General features: G+C 32.6%; 3 protein-coding genes across 4 annotated transcripts in view; 2 read left to right on the top strand and 1 right to left on the bottom strand.

The window, feature by feature from the left end:
- The window catches only part of LOC136270654 (protein mono-ADP-ribosyltransferase PARP14-like), a 33,121-nt gene extending 21,759 nt beyond the window's left edge, over nt 1-11,362 (top strand). The window contains exons 14-18 of the mRNA XM_066068980.1: nt 557-753; nt 1,107-1,254; nt 1,664-1,809; nt 6,589-6,766; nt 11,048-11,362. Of these exons, the coding sequence (XP_065925052.1) occupies nt 557-753; nt 1,107-1,254; nt 1,664-1,809; nt 6,589-6,766; nt 11,048-11,334 (956 nt within the window). The 3' untranslated portion in view covers nt 11,335-11,362. The remainder of the gene's footprint in view (nt 1-556; nt 754-1,106; nt 1,255-1,663; nt 1,810-6,588; nt 6,767-11,047) is intronic.
- The window catches only part of LOC105319523 (protein mono-ADP-ribosyltransferase PARP14), a 132,993-nt gene that overhangs the window by 49,389 nt on the left and 58,284 nt on the right, over nt 1-25,320 (top strand). The window contains exon 1 of one of the 2 annotated variants that reach the window (XM_066068979.1): nt 24,380-24,560. The exons of the other annotated variant lie outside the window; for it this stretch is intronic. Coding sequence (XP_065925051.1) covers nt 24,380-24,560 — 181 coding nt within the window. Of the gene's footprint in view, nt 1-24,379; nt 24,561-25,320 lie in introns of those variants that run through there. 2 annotated transcript variants of the gene reach the window in all.
- Nucleotides 20,524-24,253, bottom strand: LOC136270655 (heat shock 70 kDa protein 12A-like). The gene is made up of 5 exons (XM_066068981.1): nt 24,107-24,253; nt 22,875-23,243; nt 22,404-22,634; nt 22,162-22,306; nt 20,524-21,907 (listed from the first exon to the last, which is right to left on the bottom strand). The coding sequence occupies exons 2-5, from the start codon at nt 23,202-23,204 to the stop codon at nt 20,862-20,864; spliced, it is 1,752 nt and encodes a 583-aa protein (XP_065925053.1). The 5' UTR covers nt 23,205-23,243; nt 24,107-24,253; the 3' UTR covers nt 20,524-20,861.

Here is a 25,320-nt window from a genome sequence, read left to right as displayed (position 1 = left end):
GGTCACACTTCCGTAGGCAGTTAGGTGATTAATTATGGTCTAACAATTAGTTTGAAAAACGTTAGTCAGCAACCCATTGGAAGATTGTATAAAAATATATAATACCATTACATTATACAAAATAACATTATATTTTATCAAATGACACAATAAAATTTTGCATCATATGATATGATTATGTATTATAATACTATTACTTATTAGATTTGTTACTAGTTACAGAAAGATATCAGTTGATTAATCTCATAAAGAGCTCAGCTGGTTTTGAGATTGATCAACCCGAATTCGAACTTTTTCTGTAGTCAGTCAGTAACAAATCTAATACATGGGTGTTTTTCTCTATGTAGAGGTTAAGGCAAATCTAAACACTGTCATTTGTCTGGCATTTTCGAGGGAAAACAAAATATCATTATATTGTATAGATCATGGATTGTGATTTTTATTTGCCATGATATAATAATACATATTATGAACTGTGATTTTTATTGATGCCTCAATTGTCTCGGAGAGCTCTATAATCTTTGATTACTTATGTTTTATTTTAATTTAATCTTAGTTGGGGAAGGAAAGCCTTATGGTCACCAATGGAACCCAGTAGTTGAGGACAAAGATGCCTCTAAAGCCACCATTATTGTTTATGGAGAAAGCCAAGATATTGATACAGGAATTAACAGACTTGAACATTTATTGGAAGGGGATTTTCATAAAAAAGAATTCAAAGATGAAATTATTCCAAGGCTATCTAAAACTCAGGTTTGTTTCTGTTTGAAAAATATATTACAAAAGTTGAAAGGTTTAAGGACACTAACAGTACAAATTTAAAAATGGATGCTTAAATGTTTCAGCATCCTGGGCCAGAGTTGCATGTATGATGCATCTTTGAATTAGTTGTACTAGTCAGCTAGTTTTTTTCCGATTTTTCTTCTAGATGAGTAATTAAACTATGGTTTGAAAATTAAACGGATAATTTTGCATACAGCTTCAATATTTTCCATGTGTTTTTGAAAGGAAAGTTTTCTATACAACTGGGTCAGATATCAGTTCGTTCCAGTATTTATAAGATTACTTATTAATAATTTACATTGTTTCATATAATGTTGTTGCAGATTAAGGCTTTGTGCGATTTAAAAGAAAAATTCCATATAGATGTAAACATTGACAAAGATAAAGGAATGGTCCTCCTTTATGGAACAAAAGATGATATAAGTGCAGCATCTGATGTCTATCATGAAATTATACTAGACAAAATTAAGGGTATTTATAACCAGATTATCATTATTTTCTGTGATCTAAAACATCATAATAATAGGAAATACTAAAAGTTTTAAGAGAGATACTGTTCAGGATTTAATACTCCAAACCAGAAAATTTGATGTTTTCTTTTTTATGAGCAAATTCAACTGTCAAGACATTCTCTTGAATAAATTTCAGTGCCTTGTATTTTTTGTTCTTATAGAAAGAAATTATGCACATTTTTTTTTTTATTGGTCCTTAAATGTTTGCTTTTTATTGATTCATTTATTTATATATTAATATTACATGTGTATTTTTTTTATTACACTGGAATTAATCTTTATTAATTTTTACACTCTTGGTTTACAGCTTTGCAAGATTAAATACAATCAATGAAAAGTTTTTTTTTAAATGTTTCTATCCCGAGCAGCCTCTACCTTTGAACTCCCATCAGAGTGGTCACCTATGCCAGACTCTGACAATCTGTCTGTGGTCCCAGTTAACTCAGGTAGCCCAGACTATACCAATGTGATTAACAGATTCCATCGACAAGTAGGCAAAAGGGAAATTGTTAAAGTAAGAGTAGCCTCATGACTGTAAAATTATTTCTCCTGAAATGAAAAGAGTTGTTTGCCATTGTTATACAAAGTTAAACCAGTTTTGTGACGCCATCTTTTGTTAAACCGAGTCCATTACATCTGTTATTGTCCTGAAACCCACCAACAAGTTACATGTAGCTATCCAATAACTTTCTTCTTATCGTATTTAGGTGGCACACTGGACTGCTTCAGATAGTTGAGGTGTACACAAACTTACACAAACACAATTAAATAAAAATAAAAAAACCTACTGGTTTCTCCACTCTTATGGGGATATCAGCTTTCATGTGCAAACTGCACATAATATCCATGATTTCTTTATATCTAAAATTCTAAGATCAGTTCTGATATCAAATATTTGATAAAGAAAATCATGAAGTGTCTTCTCATAATAATAAGTAATCCAATGAACATTGCTAAATTACATTGTCCTGTTTGCTTGATAAAGTTTTTGTTTTTTTGTTTTTTCATTTATTTGGAGATTTATTTAACAAAATTTTTTTACAAGTGTTCTTTATACATGTTGTCCTGGCCATATTTATTAAAAGCACTAACTGCATACCTGTATAAAATGCATCTCATGTTGAATGCATCTACAGGTGGTTTGCAGCCAATTTCAAACAGGACTATAAATGTTGCATGACAGGGAACATTCCTTAAAATCAATTATAATTTTATACCATATAGATTTTACTATCTAAAATTAGATTACAAATCAATGTTTAATATCAGAAAATCATTTTCTGATATACAGTCCCTACTGTACTGTATCAATTTTTTTCTAATACTGCAAAATTTAGTAATTTAAGAAATCACTTTTAGCTCAATGAGACGAAGTTGGGGTGAGTTTATGCTATACCCCCGGCAGCGGCGTCCGGACCTGGTTAAAGTTTTTGTGGCAGGTCCTGTATCTAAGTTATTACTTGTCTTATCTTCATTAAACTTGCATGGATGGTGCATCAGATCCTACTTATGGACTTGAAAGACTTAGCCCATGTAGTATTTTTTTTACATATCATGATATAATAATGTATCAAATGATATTGTTACATATAATATTTTATATTATTATACAATATATTGTAAAATATAATATTGTATTATATATACTTGTATCACATGATATTGCATTATATGATATTGTTATATTTTAATATCATATCATATAATACAATATTGTACGGTTAAGAAATAAAGTACGAGTTTTTATGAATGTTGCAGAATAACCTCCTCGGTCTCGAAATGTTGTTTTGAAATATAAAAGCCGAGGCATTTATATTTCAAACAACATTTCGAGACCGAGGAGGTTATCCTGCAACAGTTACGAAAACAAGAATTGTTTTTCTATTATACTAACAGGCCAGTATTTCTACAGATTGTTTCTCCTATAGAGACACGATCTAGGTCATTTTGACGGCTGTTCCGTGTAACCCCAACGGTTTTTTTTAGTAATGTTTACTTGTGTACAAAGAATCACATGCACACAACAGTCTTTTCCTTAGGATTCTTAATACTCATCTCTTATTTACAAAATATCTTTGAATCATATTCCTAATATTTTAAGGGCAATTTAATACTATTATTACAACTACACGTTATATCTCTTATGTAAAAACACGCAGTTAAATTGTGCTAAGGAGGTCCTAGGAACAGCCGTATTGATCTCTTAAGAATAAACATTTGAGGCAATATACATCGTTTTTTCTGGAATTAACACGTGAAATTGATATGGTTTTAAACTTGTTAGGGTTTGAATTTGTACTTTCATTATCAGTGCGAGACAAATAGGTATTTCTGATCTGATAATTTACTGTCAACGTTCATGGTATAATGTCCGCAGCATCTCTTTGATCTCAACAATAACTGTAGTAGAATATATAATATTGTATCATATGATACAATATGATATTATATGATGTCGTTTATAGAATATATTATTAGGTCACATGAAATTGTATCATATGATGTTATAAAATATAATATTGTGTCTTGTGATGAAATATTATACAAATATTAACTGGGGCTGAGGGCAACATTGATTATATTAAACCCTGAGGGACGAAATTTATTGCCAGATGCGAAGCGGAGAACAATTTAATTGTTTGATAAAGACACAAACCAATAAACAAGAATGGATTTGAAAAAGGATCGTCATAATCATATCAGCTCAACATAGAATTCACGAATTTCATTTCTAAAATTTCTAAAATATCGTCGGCATCAAATAGTCACTATTGATCTTCCGCCGTCGCTGGGAATAAAGCTACAAATGTTCTTCCAATTTTCTTTACAAAATTCCCAAATTCTTATATCCGTTATAATAGCAAACTGTACCATTGTGCGTCCATTGTTCGCTTGTCTTGACTCATTGCCTATTATGACGTCACCTTGTGTTGCAGTTTCGAATATATATTAAAGTCACCGTTTACAAATCAACAAATCAGAAGCGATTGATGGAAATAGAAGGAATATTCTCTGGATATTATTTAAAGCCGGTCAAAATTTTAAAAAATATTGACTGGTCAATTTTTTGGATGAGCTTATAATTATTTACTATTATTATGCCTCCTGTCAGTTTGTCGATAGATATTCAAAACTCATCTTTTTTCGCATAGTATACAAAGGGTTATTATGCGTAAGAATACTATGCCGTAATAGAGCACGGCAAATGTTTTTAACGAAAGTCTTCAAGAGCCGACAGCAGGTTTCAAGCTCTTGACCCTAAATTGAAATTGTGTCTTGAAGCCCAACGCGTTACCGTTACGCTACATTAGCCGATGATGTAACTGGCGGTATATATATATATATATATATATATATATATATATATATATATATATATATATATATATATATATACACATATATATATATATATATATATATATATATATATATATATATATATATATATTTATATATATATATATATATAATATATATATATATATATATATATATATATATATATATATATATATATATATATATATATATATATATAACGTAGAAACATACCATTGACATCAAGCAATTTAAATTATTAATCTTTCCAAAAACACCTCATTATTGACGGTAAATTCATAAGTTAAAATTTTGATAAACCTTTAAACAAATTGATTTAACATTTTTAGGTCACCTGAGTCACTCAGGTGACCTATTGCAATTGGTCTTCGTCCGTCGTCGTGCGTCGTGCGTCCGTGCGTCGTGCGTCGTGCGTTAACAATTTTACATTTTTAACTTCTTCTTGAAAACTACCAGGCCAATCATTACCATTTTTGGTGTGAAGCATCTCTATGGTAAGAAGAATTTAAATTGTGAAATTCATGGCTCTACCACCCCTAAGGTGCCACGGTGCTCATAAAGGTGATGATACATAAAGTTGATGCGTAGCGATGAGCTATGTAATCTGTTATTACATGATGTACCTATGTTTAATATAAGATAATATCTTTAAAATATTAAAACAGCTGGCACTTTTCACAAATATGTTTTAAAAAACATAAATTAGATTTTTTTTGATAACAACTTTTTTTAATTTTGGATAACACAACTTGATTTTGATGTAAAGTTTATTTTTCAAAGTTTTGAATTGATGTTCGATTTTGAAAAAATATCAGAATTTATTTTTTTTATCAGAAAATAAGAATGGCCTACATACATGTAATTAAATTAAAATTAACTTTATAAAATGTTTCCTGTGATGCAACCTTTTTATCTTCAGAAGTTTTTGTAACCTCAAGATGCATGTAGAAAATTATAAAGAATACTAGAGTAAATTTCCATTTCATTGTAAGAAGTTTGTTCATGTCTACAATGGTCAGCACTGATTAACTTGTAAATTGCTGAACGGATTGCATTTTTTTTTATTAATGTGATATCCAAAAATCAGTTTGAATTTCTGAAACTAAAAAATAAATAAGTTTTAAAAAAATTACATAAAGTTCAAATATGTTCAAAAATTCATTTTCTGGTATTACAATTAAAATACATCAAAAGTATGAAATATATTGGCACCCCATACTTTTCTTCAAAATTAGAAGAAATTAATATACATCTTAATTGCTTACCGGTACACTAATAAAATCAATAAGAACTTCATTTAGACATTAGTACATATACCATTAGTACAGGCACATTGTTTATATTGTTATATTTGGTTATAGTGAACTTATAGCAGTACATTGACTTGATTATATACATAATTCATCATACATAGAGTGAATTTATAATAAGTAAAATGAATCTGCAAAAAGCCAGTTTACTTCCACGTGACTACAATAGTTGATCATTTATGTGCTTAATAAATCTTGAATTTTTAAAAAAGTAACTAAGAGATTTATGGGAAATAAGTTCTCACTTAGAAGAAATTCCATTGACTTTTAATTTACTTCTAAAATAGATTTGCTATAAGAGATGTGAATTGTATTGTTATACTCAATGGGACTCAAAATCGGCTTTTTCTTTAATTCTGTTCTACCCAATTTAATTATAAAAGATAAATTTTTTCAAAAATTTATTAAGAATTTGTGGGGGTCTCCTCAAAACCTTGTTATCAGTGATTTCACTATTAAACAAAAGTTCAAACAAGTTTTACATTCCAAATACAATTGTACTACTCACCAGATACCGTTGTGATTTTTTTCAAAAGGGCTCATATACTAAGCCATATTTATGGGATTCTAAGCTTAAATTTGTACCTGTCCATTCAGTAGATAGCTTACCGGTAATAATAACTTTTGTTTTAATGACTTAGTTGGAGAGAATTCAGAACAAGATGTTGTACCAACAATATGTCGCCAAAAAGAAGTTGCTAGATTCTCAAAATCCTAAAGGAACTCAGAATGAAAGAGAACTCTGGCATGGAACTGCACCTGATGCTGTGAACAGTATTAACTCTCTTGGATTCAACAGGAGTTACTGTGGTAAAAATGGTAAGAATCCTACACAAAGTGACCAAATCATTGAATGCCATGAATATACTAGTATACCTATACTCAATGAACCTATACCATTGCGTACAAAGTATGAAATTAAAGAACACGAAGAACAATTTTGACTTCGTTTCTATATCCAATTGCAAAGGGCCAAATTTAACCGAACTCTGTACAAAGCATCATTTATATGTGGAAGGATATTCTAAATGTTTTAATATAGGGCCAAGCCCTTTTCAATTGAAAGGACCCCCCAACTACCACTACTCTACCCCTGGTAATTATCAATATCACAAGGACCCCCCCCCCCCCCTCCCTTTCTTTCTTGAAAAAGAAATTCTGGATCCGCGCACGAAAACTTTTCCATAATTTAAGAGTACGTTTTCTCCAGGTTAAATATGTGTCCGTTTTCTCCAGGGTGTGATTTCTGCTGGTACCTCTTTTCACGCCATCTAGGGTTAATTCAGTGCATGAAAGTTGTGGTCGTTTATTAGGCATCAATGTCTGTTGTTTTTTACGAAAAAGCTGTTGAGTTTGTTTTAAGCTGTTCTGTTTCGTATTTTAGCATGTTATAAAAAGAAGTTGTTCGTTTTGCATTAACGTTTTTTTTACCCTTTCCACCGCCCATAGCCCACCCTAGATATTATAAAGACCAATATAAGTGTCAGACATCTTCAATTTTAAACAATATTTAGTTACAATTTATCTAAATAAATGCAAAATGCACAAGTATATGTTTATAAAATTCTCTCGTACTACTCTGACGCATTCAAAATCAACAGATCTGTTCTAAAGCATTACACTCTGTTTACACTTAACTGCAAGCAGGGATGGGGTAATCGTAATTTGTAATGGTAATTGCGTGTAATTAATTACAAATTTTGATGTAATTGAAAGTAATGTGCAATTGGCCATATTTTCAATTACATGTAATGGTATTTTAATTAATTACTTTCAAGAAAGGCATGTAATTCCAATTACTTTTCAATTACTTTTAATTACACACTGATGTACATATAAATATGTAGCTGTCCATTACCCATTGTTCCCCACACTATCAATGGTACAAGGTCAAGATAGGAAGAGTAGTTAAAACCATTGAACTATTGTTATATACATCATACTTTTGTTATATATATCATACTAAATATTTTTCAATAAAATTTTTCCATTGATTCAATATCTAATCATGTTTCCCACATTAAATTAAGTACATGAATTTGATTATTTGCTTGATCTTTTTTTTCTTAAAAATTACTTATTTCCTTTCTCATTAGAATAATTAGTGTGTCAATTATCATTGAACTAGTTAAAAAAAAACCATTTAATTTACAAACAAAATCAGTGTTACCTAACTTGTATAAATTAATTTTTAAGTCATTCATGCTTTGTAATTGATAGCCTAAAATACAAAGAGCTAAAATGCATGGCTTCAAATGGGTTTAAAGATTTTGATGCCTAACATGTCTACAGGATGTGTTCCCTTATTGCAAACATTTGATTATTACATGTAGGTACTGTACAACAGGTGTGAATTGTGTTTTGATAACAATTATAGTCTGCCCTCTACCTAAAATTAACCTGTGATTTGGTATTGTATTTATAAAGAGAAAATAGTGGATAAAAATTCAAAGGAAAAAGTTTTCCTTTAATAGTTTTGCATGCAGGAAATACTTTAGTTGACATGATAGGGGTAGGTTAGGGGATATGACTTTCAAATTTTTATTGAATATCAAGGTGGTATTGGACACCTTTATAATGTTACTACCGGTACCTGTGTTTCGAAATAAACAATACAACCATATTTATATTTTTTCTTTCCAAAAATTGTTACTTAATATCAGAGTACAAGTTATATGCAAATTCTCAAACAGTGAAAGTATTTTGACTATGACACAATTTTATTCACATTATAGACATACCTCATTAAATGTTTATGTGTTGTAGATAAATCATTGTTTTGGTAAATTTTGATGAAAATGTAATTTGTAATTTAATTAATTACATCTGCAAAGTAATTGTAATATAATTAATTACTTTTAAAAACTCTTGTAATGGTAATGGTAATTTAATTGAAGAATGTAAGCAAGTAATTGTAATTTAATTAATTACTTTCCATTGTAATTGACCCCATCCCTGAATGCAAGCAAGCAAGAATCAGAATTATCAACTAGTTTACCAGAAAGTCCTCTACTAAAATTTTAAATCTCATGTCCCCTGGAGTATGGGTTTTGGCTCTAGTGCAGGGTCAAAATGGATTTATAGGTGTAAATGCATATAATGTTTAAAAATTATCTTCTTTACTCTCACACACCTGAAAGAAAAACTGAATTCATGATTTTGTAGACCAGATCTTTAGTTTTTTTGCCAAAAATATAGGTTCAATAGTTCTTTTTGAAAGATTTCAGGCAGGGAGGTGGTCGTCATTACAAATTTATAATTTGAATGCATATTTGAGACTCCTCAACAAGTTTGTTTATGCACTTGTTACTCCACGTTTGAAAAAGTCTGGATTTGATAAAAACACTTTTAGTAACCATAGAGCAGTATCAAACATCCCGTTTATTAGTAAGGTCATTAAGCGTGTTGTAGCACAGCAACTCAAGAATCATCTCACCAAGAATTGTCTGCATTATAACCTGCAGTCGGCATACAAGTCAGGTACCTGCACTGAGATAGCCATCTTGCGAATTAAGGCAGACATAGAAGAGGTTCTAGATGAAGGTGACGCCATACTACTAGTCCTTCTCGAACTTAGGGCCGCATTCGACACCATAGATCATTCTCTCTTGTTAGAGAGACTGCAAGGAGAGGTTTGTCTGACAAAAACAGCACTCTCATGAATGCAGTCATATCTCAATGGCCGAACTCAAGCAGTAAAAATCAATAACGCTGTTTCCTCCGATGTCCACTGTCCACGTGAGTGCCCCAATTATCTGTTGTTAGTCCTCTTCTCTTCCTGGTGTGCCTTTTACCACTTAAAAGAGTTATCAACAAGTATGCGATTAACTGTCATGGATATGAGAGTGACACAAAACTTTACAGCCGATTGAGTGTAAAAGACACAGCCATGTGTAACATTGAAGTCAACACCATGGAAAACTGCATAGCAAGTGTTCAATCTTGGATGACTGTGAACAAACTTAAACTAAGCGACGCAAAAACTGAGGTAATGGTGGTTGCTAGTTCCCACAACCAGTACCGTCTGAGAGATATCAGCATTAAGATTGGCGAGGCAACAGTAACACCTAGGCCCAATGTAAAAAGCCTTGGTGCTGTCCTAGACGCTACCCTATCAATGGAGAAACAAGTAAGCTCTTTCGCCAGAAAGACGTACTTTAACATCCGGGGAATCTCGAAGGTGAAACACCATCTCACCTAAGAAGCTTTCGCAAATGCCATCAATGCAACAGTCATATCATATCTTGATTATCACAATGCCCTCCTGCTTGACATAACCGATCATCGGATGCACCAGTTATAAGTGGCTCAAAACAGCGCTGCACGTTGTCTATCAAAAACACACAACAGACAACACATTACGGTAGTACTTCAACAACTATACTGGCTGCCTGTAAAACAACGTGTTATATTCAAAGTACTGACAACGATCCACAAATCACTACATTCCTCTACAGCACCAACATACTTGAGCAAACTATGTTCTGTCCACCAACCACACAGGACAATGAGATCATCATCTGACCAATGGAAACTGTAAGTGAAGAGGTCATCAAATAAAAACGGCGCAAGAGCTCTAAACATTCTAGGTGCCCATTTGTGAAATGAACTACCATTGGAACTTCGTAAGCTTGAAACACACGGAGCATTCCGCAAAACCCTCAAAACACTGTTGTCCAAGTGTGAATATAAAAAATAGACGTAGTATGTGAAGACTACGTATGTATATATCTGCTTATCCTTAAATCATGTTTAAGATAAGCTTCTATTGTTTTATCATCTACCATTATTTTTAAAGTATCTTTAACATAGCATTTATAAGCACACATAGCATTTATTTGCACACCTCTTTTATTAACACAGTGTACAGCACATAGAAACAACTTGTATATTTTGCGTTATATAAGTCAATATAATAATAATAATAATAATAATATTAATAATAATAATAATAATAATAAAATGGGTTATATGCTACTCAGGTGACCGTTAAGTCCAATTGTCCTCATGTTAGAATAAATTACTTTCCATTCAAATACTAATGGGAAAGGGTGCTTTACCTCTAGATGATAATAACTATATTATTTTCTATATTTGCAGGTACAAAATACGGAGAAGGGGTGTATTTTGCTGTGGATGCCAACTACTCTATAGATGACACTTATTCCCCTCCCGATAGGAAAGGACACAAAAGAATGTACCTCTGTAAAGTCCTTACCGGGGAATTCACGGTTGGACAAAAGGGAATGAGGGTGCCACCTGCAAAAAAGAGACAACAGTCTCACATTTTGTATGATTCCGTCGTCAATAACGTTAGAAACCCAGCTATGTTCATCATCTTTAATGACACGCAAGGCTACCCAGACTACCTTATTACATTCAAATAGATTAAGCATGAACATCATGAACATAAAACTGTTTTAAACCATTTTATATCGTATAAAACTAATAAATATTGAATTCATTGCTTATAATTTTTTTACTATTCATTGAAGATAAAAACGGTCATATGACCTTGAAAATGAAGTAAAACTGTACACAATTCAAACGTAACGTCAGGCGTACTGATACGTTTTTGACGTTAGTCTTACTATGACGTAGGCAACATTCTTTATACCAATATAAAATAATTTTCAGCCAATCAGAAAGCGCGTTACAACAAGAATTGAATTACACACACACACACACACACACACACACACACACACACATATATATATATATATATATATATATATATATATATATATATATATATATATATATATATATATATATATATATATAACAGTAGTTATAGGTCATATATATTAAATAAATATAATAATAATCATTATATATAACAGTAGAATATGGTATGTTCAGATCAGTTTGACTTGTAATGGGATGTATGTAGAACTCTGTCAAGAACCTAATATTTATATTTTACGAAGATGATTTTTAATTTGTAGATCACCCAAGTTACTCAAGTGACCTATCTATTGCAATTGGTATCCGTCAGTCAGCATGCGTTAAGAATTGATTATTTTTAACTTCTTGAAAACTACATGGCCAATTCTTTTCAACTTTAATATGATACATCTTCAGGGTAAGAGGAACATAAATTGTAAATTACATTAGTTTTGCTCCAAAGGGGCTCTTGGGGCAAGACCGAAATTGCCTAAATTTGACCTTTTTCAAAAATCTTCAAAGAATCTCTACTTCTGCACATCTGACTGAAAAAACTGAATAATGTTGAACAGAAAGCCCTCTACCAAACCGGAAATTTCATGTCCCCTTTCAATGGGTCTTTGACTTCAGAGTGGGGCCATATACATGTAAATGATTTACAAAATTACGGTATAAAGTGTTTTTAAAATCTTCTTGACTTCTGCTGACACAGAATAGAAACTGATTGCACATTTTGAGAGAAAATAAACCCCTCTACCAAAATTGTAAATCTTATGTCCCTCTAGATAGAGTTTCTGGCACAGAATGGGGACAAACTCGCCTATTAGAGTTCCTGTACATAATGAGTAAAAATAATCTTTACTTCAACTGAATTTTCTGATGATAAAGTGACTGTATATTAGTTAAGAAAGACCATAAGCTGTCTATTAAAACTGGAAGTTTCATGACACCTTTGCAGGGGTTCTAGTTATGGGGGTGGGATGCACGGTCTGATAGAGTATACCCATATAATGTTTAAAACTTATTCTTTTGTTCTGCTGTTCAACTTGAATGAAAGATGACTGCACATTAAAAGGAGAGAATTAAGAAACCTTTTGGGGCAAGAGTGCAGTTTGGAAGGTGGGCCTAAAATTGAAATACTTTAAAAAAATCCAAATGCACATTAATTTATAGAGAAACTATTGCCTTTTATTTTTTAAATTCTTCTTTGCAAATTAGACCAACGGCTATTGGAAAACTGATTATTCCAAACCTAATTCTGATGCACAGCACTTTGAATTTATAATGACTGTGATGTGCTTTCAATATTTTAATAAATCAAAATGTATTCCTTTGAAATATTAAACATTAAATAGTGTATATTTTCATTACCTTTTTGTGCGGGTACATGTGTGGTAGCATTGTCATCTTGTCTTTTCGGTGGCTACCACCTGTTACTCTCTCAATAGGTTTGGCAGGCCATACAATGAATAAAATTTCCTGAACAAATGTTAAAACCACATAGGTTATGAATTACTGTAATGTGAAATTTCAAAATTACAGATACGTACTAGCAGTTTGACAAAAAGAACCATCAATACGTATCTTATACAGATCTTATTTTTTTAAAGAAATGATTTCATACTCCTTAGTGCTGCCTTTTTAAAATTGTTTAACATACATTGTGTGACATAATTTAACCATAGAAAATTAGCTAAAATTTCTGAGATTTTGGTGTGGTCGTTTTTAGACGGAGAAAGGAGTATCTCTAAGTCTACTGTGATAACAAGAACAGCAAAGCCTTTGCTGCTTTGCAGAGGAGGTCAGGGCAATAAACTTTGAAGCCGTCTTCCATTTTTTATGAAAGTGTAAATGGCACTAAACGAATAAGTTTTGACTCTTTCAAATGATCCATCCATTCAATGTACACGATTTGAAACATCAGTTGCCAAGGGAAAGAATTCACTGCTTCAAGGAGAAGAAGAGCATTAACCCTTGTCTGTCTAGAGTAGATGGATTAGATTGTGTAACAGAAGTTGTCCATTAGAAACCTTGCTAATTGGTACAAAACGCACCCTTCAACAACGTACTGCGAAAACGTTTTATTGAAAAAATCCCGTGGAAGATCCTTATGACAGGTGTATTTACCATGAAATCTCGTACAGAGCAAGCCAGAATGATGCTAGACAACTAAACACAGTTGTGTGTGTGCATATATATATATATATATATATATGATTCATTTTGAAAAGTAATTGATGCATGTTCTTCCTTTGTTTTAATGCTTTTTTCTCTGTTTTCTCTGTGTAAATAGTTATATTTATGAGGATATTTGCATTACTTATCATGCATCGGGAAATCATCTTGGTTTGTAGACAATTGTTGTTTTTGAATTAAGATGAAAAAAAATGGGTGGGCTTTAGTACAATAGAGTGATATGCCTGTCAATACATTGAATAGCTCTTTAACATTACACGTGACAACATTTTCCCGTCTTGTGAATTAGTTGATCAAATGGGTATGGATATAAAACGTTACACGAGTTCACGCCAGGTAAACAATAATCGTTTATAACTTGGAAGACCATTTAAAATTTTGCATAATTTCAAGAATTTTGCGCATTGAGGTACAATTTTCTTCTTTCAAATATAGGTAGATTTTAATATAATACAACAAATAGTGAGTAGTTGATGAAGAAAAATATTACTGTACCTATATGCTCTCATATATTTTAATAGCTTTATAAAGGTGGGGGTGACTAAAAATTAATAGGATGTAAGCAGTGCACCCATACCTAAAATTTAATTATATATCTTGCATATGTTTTTATTTTCGGTATAAAAGGTTTTCCACATTTGGCATTTTAATTAACAATTGATATGATTTATACATCGCAATATATTTTCACTCAAACCCCTCTATGAAATTTTAAATATTACATCAGAAAATTATGGTACATGTGCTTAACTTTGGTAAATATTATTTTTCTTTTATAATTAATTGTAGAAAGTGTTTAAAGCCAAAGTAGTAAGCCATTGATGCTTAAGCGAGCGATGTGGCCCATGGATCTCTTGTCTCTAAAAATATGACATACGACAATTCGTACAGAAATTCCATAGAGTCTATATTCTAGAAAATGTCACCTCGACGCCTTTGTGGGTATTCCGGTTTTTGATTATTGTTTTACCAATGCATTTACTTAAAATATCCCCAATACACCTTATCAAACAAAGCTATTGTTATGATGCATCATTGAAAGAATTTATATCTCGAATCATATAAACTTGTAACCACCTTACATTTACTATATTTTGGCTATAAAATAAAAAGGTACGGAGAAATGAGTTTTTGTAAATTATGACATAAAACGGATGGACACTAAAGATCAACTGGTAGATCTTGATCTTTAAAAAAATGTACATACTCTGGCTGCTTAACCATGATAATATTTCCTTCAGTTTTTGAATCCGGTCGAAAATCGGAAATTTCCACATTTGAAAATTGCAAATCAAAATTAAAATCATGTAGGAAATGAAATTCAATTATCCTGTTGGACACGAAATTCTCATAAAAACTTTTATCAAAAGATCTGGCTATGTCCAACCACATATTAATTAAGTATACGCTCATATACATGTACATATGTTGCTCACCTAATTACATGTCAAATATTTTATAAACAGCTGAATTTTATAAACTACCTGAAGTTGAATTCAAAGACGTTTTTCGGTTGTTAAATAAATACGTATCAAGAGGAAAAAAGAGAAAACATAATGAAATAGTTTCTCCTTCTTGCAGCTAATCATTTTCTCGTTCTAAAGACCTATCATTTTTTAAATTTAATTTGTTGCGTAAATACAATTTCAAAACATTGATATTGTGCATTTAAAACGTAAAAACGTGTTTTTGAAATCCAGATAGGATTTTTGTTTTAAAAGATCTTTGGTATGAAGTATTATTATCATGACAAAAGGTCTAAAACTTGTATTTCGATCTAATGATACTGACAGATGACAAAATCTTTGTTATGCTTTTTTCAAAACACAGATTGGCGAATATATAGTTGAAAAAGCCATTATAAAGTTACAGAGACGTGTTAAAATAAGCGATATATATATATATATATATATATATATATATATATATATATATATATATATACACTTACACGCGCGTTTATATAACACATCTCAGTAACTTTTGCTGAGGATGATAAATAGGATTTTTCGAGCACCTTGTTTAATTTTACTTTAATTGGTAAATAAAATACCTTCCTAATAAGGATCTGGAGATCGATCAATTTGAGTACATGGACTTTTCATTATGTCTGGATAAAACATGCATCAGACTGAGTGTCATCTATAGGCCCCCTCCATCAAAATCAAATGATTTACGAACCAGCATATTTTTTGACCAATGGAATTCCTACCTTGATCAAATTGTCACAATTCCCCATGAAACCATTATCACAGGAGATTTTAATTTCCATATCGATGATGAAAAAAGCCCAAATGCAGTAAAGTTTTTACAAACATTAGAAGATCATAACTTGATTCAACATGTTTCCACACCTACCCATAATCGTGGACATATACTGGATCTCCTGATAACAAGATCTGATTCAACGGTGCTTACAGATGAACCTTCTGTGCATGATCCAAACTTATTTGATGCACACGGAAACTCTCTTTGTGATCATTATTCCATTCAAGCAGTGTTTTCCTTGGGAAAACCGAAGCACACTGTGAAGGAAATAACTTTCCGAAAATGGAAAAATGTCGATCTCGGGGAGTTATCAAAGGACATCACGCTTGATATACCGAATGATAATTCATCTATTTCTCAAATCGTGGACCATTACAACACCACGATTCATAATGCTGTAGAAAAACATGCACCACTGACGAAAAAATCTGTGTTTCTTCGACCAAACACCAAGTGGTACTCTGAAGAACTCCGTGACGCAAAACGCGAGAGACGCAGAGCTGAAAGATTATGGCGTAAGACAAGACTGGAGGTTCATAGACAAATTTTCAGGGACACATCCTCCAAGACAGCAAAACTCTTGTATAAAACCAAACAAGACTATTTTTCCCAAAAGATCGAAGAGTGTGGTAAGGACAACAAACAACTCTTTAAACTATCCAAGTCACTGATGGGGAAAAAACAGGAAACTATTCTACCGTCTTCAACATCCAATAAGGAGTTGGCAAATGAGTTTTCTAAATTCTTTATCAATAAAGTGGCAACAATTAGAGATGGTCTGAGAGAGCTTACTACCAATAACACCGAAACATCGCTGTCCGTGGATATTCATTTCAGCGGCGATCCGTTAATGAGTTTTCGACACACAACAGAAGACGAAGTGAGGGCAATTCTTGGCAAGGCACCTAACAAGGCATGTGAACTTGACCCAATCCCAACTTCGATCTTAAAAAAGACCTTAAGTGCCGTGGTTCCATTCATTACTAACATTATAAATGTGTCATTCGATCAATCAGAAGTACCATCAGTTTTCAAGGAGGCACTAGTGAGACCATTGCTGAAAAAATCCGGTCTGGATAAGGAAGTATATAAAAATTATCGTCCTGTATCTAATCTCCCTTTTATCTCGAAAATTTTGGAAAAAGTTGTTGCAAACCGTCTCGACGAACATCTGGACAAAAATTTGTTAAGGGATTCCTTGCAGTCGGCTTACAGACAACAACACTCTACGGAAACAGCACTTCTCAGGGTTAATCATGACATCATGGAGGCTTTGGACAATCAATCGTCCGCGGTAATGGTACTCCTTGACCTTTCAGCAGCCTTTGATGTTATAGATCACACAATTCTATTTCAACGGCTAGAGACAACTTATGGAATCCATGGAAAATCCCTGGCTTGGATAAAATCATATCTTACCAACAGGCACCAACGTGTTGTGATTGGATCGGATACGTCAGACCCTTGCCATCTTCAGTTTGGTGTTCCACAGGGATCCGTCTTAGGGCCAAAATTATATTGTCTTTTTTCTAAACCAATTGGAGACATATGTCGTCACCACGGTTTCAAGTATCATTGTTATGCTGACGACACCCAAGTATACATGATAATTAAAACCCATGAAAACTGGAACGACTACTTTCTACGACTCGAAAAATGTTTGCAGGATATAAGTAACTGGATGTCAAATAATCTACTTAAATTAAACCAGGACAAAACCGAATTGATAATTTTTACAACAAAATTCCAATCTAGAAATGTGCCAGTCCTACAATTAAAAGTCGGAGAAAGCGTCATCAACAGTGTAAATTCAGTTCGAAATTTAGGCATCCATTTCGACAGTTTTCTTACCATGGAAAAGCAAGTTTCATACATCATTAAAACTTGTAACTATCATCTCAGAAACATTGGAAGAATCAGGGGATTTATCTCAACAGACGCTTGTAAGACATTGGTAAATTCCTTAGTAACTTCAAGACTCGACTATGGAAATAGTTTACTTTTTAACGTAAACAAAGGCTCCATGGATAAATTACAAAAAATCCAAAATACCGCAGCTCGACTTGTGACCAAAACAAGAAAACGAGATCATATCACCCCTATTCTTGCTGACTTACATTGGCTTCCTGTTGAATTCCGTCCGAAATATAAAATTCTTGTTTTTACCTATTTGACAATTCATGGATTCGCTCCAGAATACTTGCAGGAATTAGTTACAATCCGTAAAATAAATCGGACTCTACGATCCGACGGGAGCTTGTCACTGATTTTACCTAGGGTGCGCACTGGAACATATGGTGAAAGACAATTTAGCTTTGCTGCTCCCTATTTATGGAACAGCCTTCCAGTGCGTATCCGTCAAGCCAAATCCGTTCAATGTTTTAAAAAACAATTGAAAACTTATTTTTATAAACTGGCTTTTGATTAATTTTTAAGATATATATTTATGTGTTCGCAAACTTTTTACTATATCCAAATTTTTACCATAGATGATTGTAATCTGTCGACATATACTATTTACTTCTCCTTCTGTTTTTTAGCTATGCATTTTATGCTTTGTAATGTCCATTTTATGTCCATCTTATGTAAAGCGCCTTAGAGTGATAATTTTATTATATAGGGCGCTATAAAAATTATTATTATTATTATTATATTATTATTATAAATAAGAATAACCAGCTGAATGAAACCGAAAGCAAAAGGTTGAAAATTGTTTAATTGCAGATTAGTTATAAGCAAACGAAGAAGGGTCTTAGAAACAAGTTAGTGCACGTCTTAAAAAAACACCCGCAAAACATTTGTTTTTCTTAACGAAAGCTGTATCTAAAATACGTGGATTTGAAATGAACAAGGTTGAGCAATTGCATATGATGCAAAATCCAATGCAAAATTACAGACATATGAACAACTTATTGTCAACCTAAACTATATATATATCAAACGAAACTATATAAATTATAATACTGCAACGAAGCAATTACAGTTCACTAAACTCGCAACTATAGTGAAAAGCGCCGAAATAATTTTTGTTCTGGTTGAAATCATGATGCAAATTCCTGGCGTCAGGTAATACATTATTTCTCGTTTGATTTTGGATTCGAATTAAATATGATTGTGAAAAGATAACGGTTACCATTTAAAGATAAAAATTAATTAAAATGTAGAATAAATAACAAAAACACACGAGAAAGCCATACTTATTTAATATAATGCACATCCTTATAGTTAGATGATTCATATACAAAAAATGATTATTGTTAAAGGGGAAAAAAAGTCAAAAACATATTTTATCTATATCAATAAAGTGGCTTAAATTACCACAGTGGTCATGTTGTTTTGATAATAAACTATTAATGCACGTTTGAAGTTAGAGAAATTGCATTTACAGGAGACTGACATGATGTAGAACTCTTTTGCATTAAAAACCAAAAAAAATTATTACTTTGACGTCACACCATCTATCCTGGTTTGGTTTGCATATAAAATGTACACAGTGCTCTAAAAAAATTGCTGATTTATGCATTTCTGTTACTATAGAAATCGACTGAACAAAATTGATAATGTTTAGGTTCACACGTAAATCTAAAGTATAAATACATGTATGCAAAAATATATGCATTTTTATTAAGTAAAAGACAGTTGTTGAAAATGATCTCGTGTAAATTTTTATTCCAAATCGAGTTCTTCGCCAACTAAAAAAGTATGTTGAAAATGTAACCGGAATGTTTGATACATGCACATATTTCCTACGATACTTGGCATCTGTTGACAATTTCCACAATTACACGGAGATTCCACCGACACTAGTCTCCGCTTTTAGATTTCAATGAATACGCTCCGTTTGACTTTGGTTTGTTATTAAGTGGGAAAACAAAGGTAAAAGTACGGTCTCAAATCGATATTGTTTCAATTTATCCAGAACTTGTCATTTAGCATAGAGCGAATATCATGATTTGATTCTGATGCTATGTTGATAATACAAACCAGAATAGATGGTGTGACGTCATAGATTAAAGTTCAATGGCATCAAGACAAATTTCCTTTGTCAAATTCTATTCCCTTCTAAAATAATGTTTGAAAATGCATAAAGAAAACCGATACTTTTAAAGTTAAATATCGATCCTATTTATCATTTATTTAAGGAATAAGGAATCATTCTTTTAGTATTATGGGGTGATCAAATACGGAAGGGATGTTCAAACCCAATAAAGCCCGAAGGGCTGTCTGATAAATTTGATCACGACCGACCGTATTTTATCACCTCATAATAATGATTCCTCATTACTTACATCTATATAATTTTTTTTTCTGATTCAAAAGGGAATTTTTTTCATACTATTGAATGAACATCGTCTAAATTTAGAGGTATTTATAAAAATCGAATGATTTAAGAAAATATGCGACAAAAGGCAATTATAATATCTTGAGACAGATAATAGTTAATTTGAGTCTAAGACACCAAATGGTCTGTTAAACAAAGTTCACTTCGATATTTGGTTGTACATTTTCGTTTCGCTAAATACGGATTTTCATTTCACATACTTGGTGACTCCAAAGTGTCCCAAACTGACTGAATGAAGTTATCAATATTTCTTCGTAAATAAGTGAGTAAATTGTTGCGATTTACAATTCAAAGGATATTAAAAAAATAAGTTGAAATATAAATAAAATAGCAAAGAATATCATTCATGGTCATTAAAAAAGTCGAATCTAACAAACACTGAATTTTTTTTTAAATGAAATGCCTCAATAACCTCTTTTAAATGACGTAGAGAACTTTTCATGGTGAATCCTCCAGAAAGTCGAATTTCACATCAACTGAATTTCCCGAGCGTTCATCGATGCCTTCTACAGTAATCTTCGTTGCTCCGAATTTGAATTTTGCTTTAACTGTCCTTCTGGTTCCACCTGTTGTGTCTGGCATAGGGACGGTGAGGGATCCAATCTCTCTACAACCCTTGTCGTCTATATATTGTGGATCTGTCGTATCGCTGGCAAATACTCTGAATTTCATTGAAGTTTGGTCTTCATATATAGGGATGTAATTTTTTTCAGTCTCTTCGTTGCAATGAACAAGCGTGTCTTTGTTAACGTGAATGTCGAACTTGTCGGTACAGTATTCTATCCCATTGATGAGCTTCTTCTTTGATTCAGGGTGTTTGTCCTTGACAAAGCGGGTGTTGACAGCCACGCCATAGGTATACTTAACTATCCTTGCAGCAATAATGTCTGGGTCATGCCCATAAAGAACAGCGCCTTTCAGTACAGCCAATCCGCATCCTTGGGGAATCACCACTTTACAATTTTTGAACTCATTTTTAATTCTCTTTTGAAGAAAATCACTCTCTGAAAACCCGCCTACCATGATGATAACCTTGCCGTCATCAGCTTCATCCGATTCTAACATTTCTTTTACCTTGGCGATTATTTTAACAACCACCTTTTCAAAAAACCTTTCGTATTTTTTAAGTTTGATTTGAAATTTATCTTTTTTCAATACAACTTCATTTGCCAAACCTTGATTTTCTATGCACTTGGCTATGTCGTCTGATACTTCCAGAAGAGATGATGGGATTGTTACTCGCACGTGTTTTCCTGTTTGTTTTTCCCTTTTTTTCTTTTCAAAGTACCGAAACATTTCGATGTAGTCTCCAGTAAATTTCATTCGAAATGCTTCTATGATGGGCTTGGACAAAATGTCTTCCAACATCTGTTTATACTCTTCGTCCACGTAAATTCCTCCCCAATCGCCTCCTTGAGCTCGACTAATCTCTTGAAGCTTCCCATCTTCTCTAACTTCTTGCATGGCCATGTCAATTGTACCCCCTATTATGCAAAATATGAAAGTTAATTTGTCAATTATAGGAATAACAATGTTCACTTTGTGATCTTTCATATACTATTTAATATACTATACTAATATTTGTGCTTGAAAGACATATTGCAAATTAATGGAAAAATCTAGAAAACATTAGCCTTGTTCACTTTCAAATAAGTTATCTAATTTTGTTTTGTTACCTTCGATACCAAAAGGTTTATCATTTCTGTATTTTACTAAACTCAATGCATTTTTTCGATACCTCCAGCATCTATCACAAGAAATCTACGGCCTGGTTTCATAGTGTCCAAGGCTTCGTTGTCCCTCTCTATCTGGAGCCATTTGCAATAAATGGCTGCAGCCTCTGGTTCCAAACATATGAGGAGAGACTCCTTTGAAATTCCGGCCTATCGTTAAAATAAAAATCGTGTAAAGATATTTTTACAAGTACTATTTTCATTACAATTAATTAATAAATCTAATAAAATTTTGATGACTTATTACACGTTCAGCTGCTTCCTCCATGAACTGTTTCGCTGGCTCGTCCCAGATGGCTGGAACTGTCAACACCCAAGTCACATATTTTTGCAGTGGTAAAATAGTGGCTTGTAAATTCATCCCCTGGAATTTCTTAACGAAATCGTCCTTCATGTATTTGATTGAACTAGCAAAGACATCCATAGCGGGCAATTCTTTATCTCTTATATCCTTTAAACGAGTATTTCTAGACAGTTTCTGAAAATGTACAAGAATGCATGCGCTGTGTAACAAACAGATTGAAACAGTTACATCTTCTTAGAAAGTGTTTAAAGATTTGTATACCTGAATATTATTCATTAAACATGTGTTGATGTTTCACGCTATATAGAAATGTAACATAATGTAATGATATACCCTATGTAGCATTTTTGTCATTTTTTTCGCCCGAGTACTCTCTAGTACTTAGTACATTGTATAGTGCTGTATCAAACTCACCAGAGTTCCATCTTTGTCGTACAGCATCATCTTAAATCGGCGAAAATAATAATGTTCGTCCCTCTCTTCCTCGCTCATGGTACTGTATTTATTTTCTGCCTCATAACCAAAACTTACAAGTTTCTTATCCTTATCGAGTAACAGTGTTGTTGGTGTTTTCTCGGACAGAAGGTTCCCGGAATTACAGACATCTGTGGTACATGTAATTTGATCCAAGCAATTATCTTTTGCTTTTAAAAAATCTGAACGAAGAGAGAAGGCGTAGCCGGAATACGTTGTACCAAAATCTATGGCCACCACAACAGTGTGGTCTCTTGTCTTAGTTGACATTGTTGAATCTAAATTATTCTTTATCTTTGTCAGGGCTCTCTACAATTAGAGACAAAATGTTTCAAATTATACTGGTTGGTACAATTCATAGAAGCATTAAAGCATAACGTATGGGACTATTATATTACATGATAAGCAGATCTAGTTGCGAGAATTTTTGAGAGTTTTACAGCTATTCCTCACACTGAAAACCTCCGTTTCAATCAGTTTAAAAAAGTGTATTTGTCATGTAGCCTATATTGAATACACTTTTTAACATGAATGAAACGGGGGTTTTCATTGAATACACCTTTTTAACATGCTTGAATCGGAGGTTTTCAGTGAATTTATTTATTGCAATACATATACTTATAGCTAGATTACCAATTTTAATCAATTTTTCCGTCGGGAACAAATAATTAGAAACTTCACTATCCAACAACCAAGCCCCTGTGTTTTCTTTGAGTTTTTTTGTTTCGTTTCATTCCGTTCCGCAAACTATCAATACACAATAATCATGTGGGTATAATTTGGTTATAGTTATGGCTTCAGGTGAGCTAAAATCGAAACCGAAAGTACGTGTTTAATATTTGTTTATCTTGGCTGGATTTTTGTTTTGATTAAGGTCTATACGAATTCACGATATGATTGGATCGAATTATGATGTATTTCCTAACTATTCTATCATACATACAATGTAACATTAGATCTATATATTGCGTGCATACGCATATATTTATATACGACGTATTACATGCATGAACATCTGATATAACGCACATAGTACTATAACCTTGCTTTCTATAAGTTATAAAAAATTTCTTTAAAAATATGTTCTATAAACTATAATCAAGAAAATAAATTAAAAGTTGTCAGTATTCAGTAGGATATTTTTGTTATGCCTAAGCTTAAAATTCACGTACCTTAATTAACGTTATACATTATAAAGTCAGTTTTTAAAGGTCACTGGATATGTCTATATATATACCGAATTAGTTTATTCGTACCACTTTAAATAGATGTAGTAGCTTCTCGAAACTAGAAATTCGTAGAAACAAAAGCGAAAGTAGCCACTATCTAATCTGAAATGGGTATTTCCGTATCATCATACGACCTGTAGCTTGCTCAACTTAATCGGAGAATCGTTGTACTGTCAATGAGCCTATAGATGCCCAATTTATGTGTCAGTCTTTGCGATGAGTGGGGGGTTCCTCTTGAACATTCTCCGCGAGGAGTTCAGCAAGCGGAGTTATATCGTGAGAGGCTTTCCTCCTGGAACAAACCAGCAAGTTGTTAACAGTATTTTCCAGGGCCAATGTCTCCGCATACAGCAAATTGACGGAGCGACGTGGCTGATTTCGTTTCAGCAGCAACAACGTAAGTTTTTCACCTTGTAATGTTCGTTTTATAATATATTTTTTGACTTTATATAAATCTCAAATTATGATGAGTTAGCTGACCATTTAGCTCACCTGGGCCACAGGGGCTCGTCACGAAGTCTTTCAACCTGTTATATCTACCACCTCTTTACAATAAAATACACAAGGGAGGAATCAAAACTCGAAAAAATATTTTTCTCGGACGTTAAACCTTGCATGCATTCTAGGTATCAATAGATCAGGAAAGGACCATAGTTTTTAGAAATACAGTTACATGTAAGTCGCCAATTCCAGGTCGTCTCCATTTCCGTTCACTCGTGTGTATTGCATGTCACCTTGTTTAAATTGAAGCATAAAAAAACTTGATAAATACATTGATCACAAACTATAGGCCTTTCTTTCTTTGATCATTAAACAATATTCGAAAATTAACATTTACAGACCCTCCGAGAAACGAATTTTGAAATCAAGCGCTTTTGAGATGGAGATTTTCATACATCTTTGACACGCTATTTTTATTATTTACGCTGCAGCGTGGTTAATGTGAAAGTTGTGGGAGTGCGTTAATGGATGAAATTTATTGCACATGCATTCAGTTATATCGATCAACAATTATTCAGAATGATAACTGCATGCTCAAATAAATTTACACCAATGAATTAATCAATCTGAAGAAATTTCCCCAACTGCGGGTCACTATACATGAAACATATTTTTCTGCGGATTTATGATAACGTGAAAGAGAGAAAAAAGAGATT

Source organism: Magallana gigas, chromosome 8 (assembly GCF_963853765.1).
Source record: "Magallana gigas chromosome 8, xbMagGiga1.1, whole genome shotgun sequence".
Lineage (NCBI taxonomy): Eukaryota > Metazoa > Mollusca > Bivalvia > Ostreida > Ostreidae > Magallana > Magallana gigas.
This window is presented reverse-complemented; position numbering and strand designations above follow the sequence as displayed.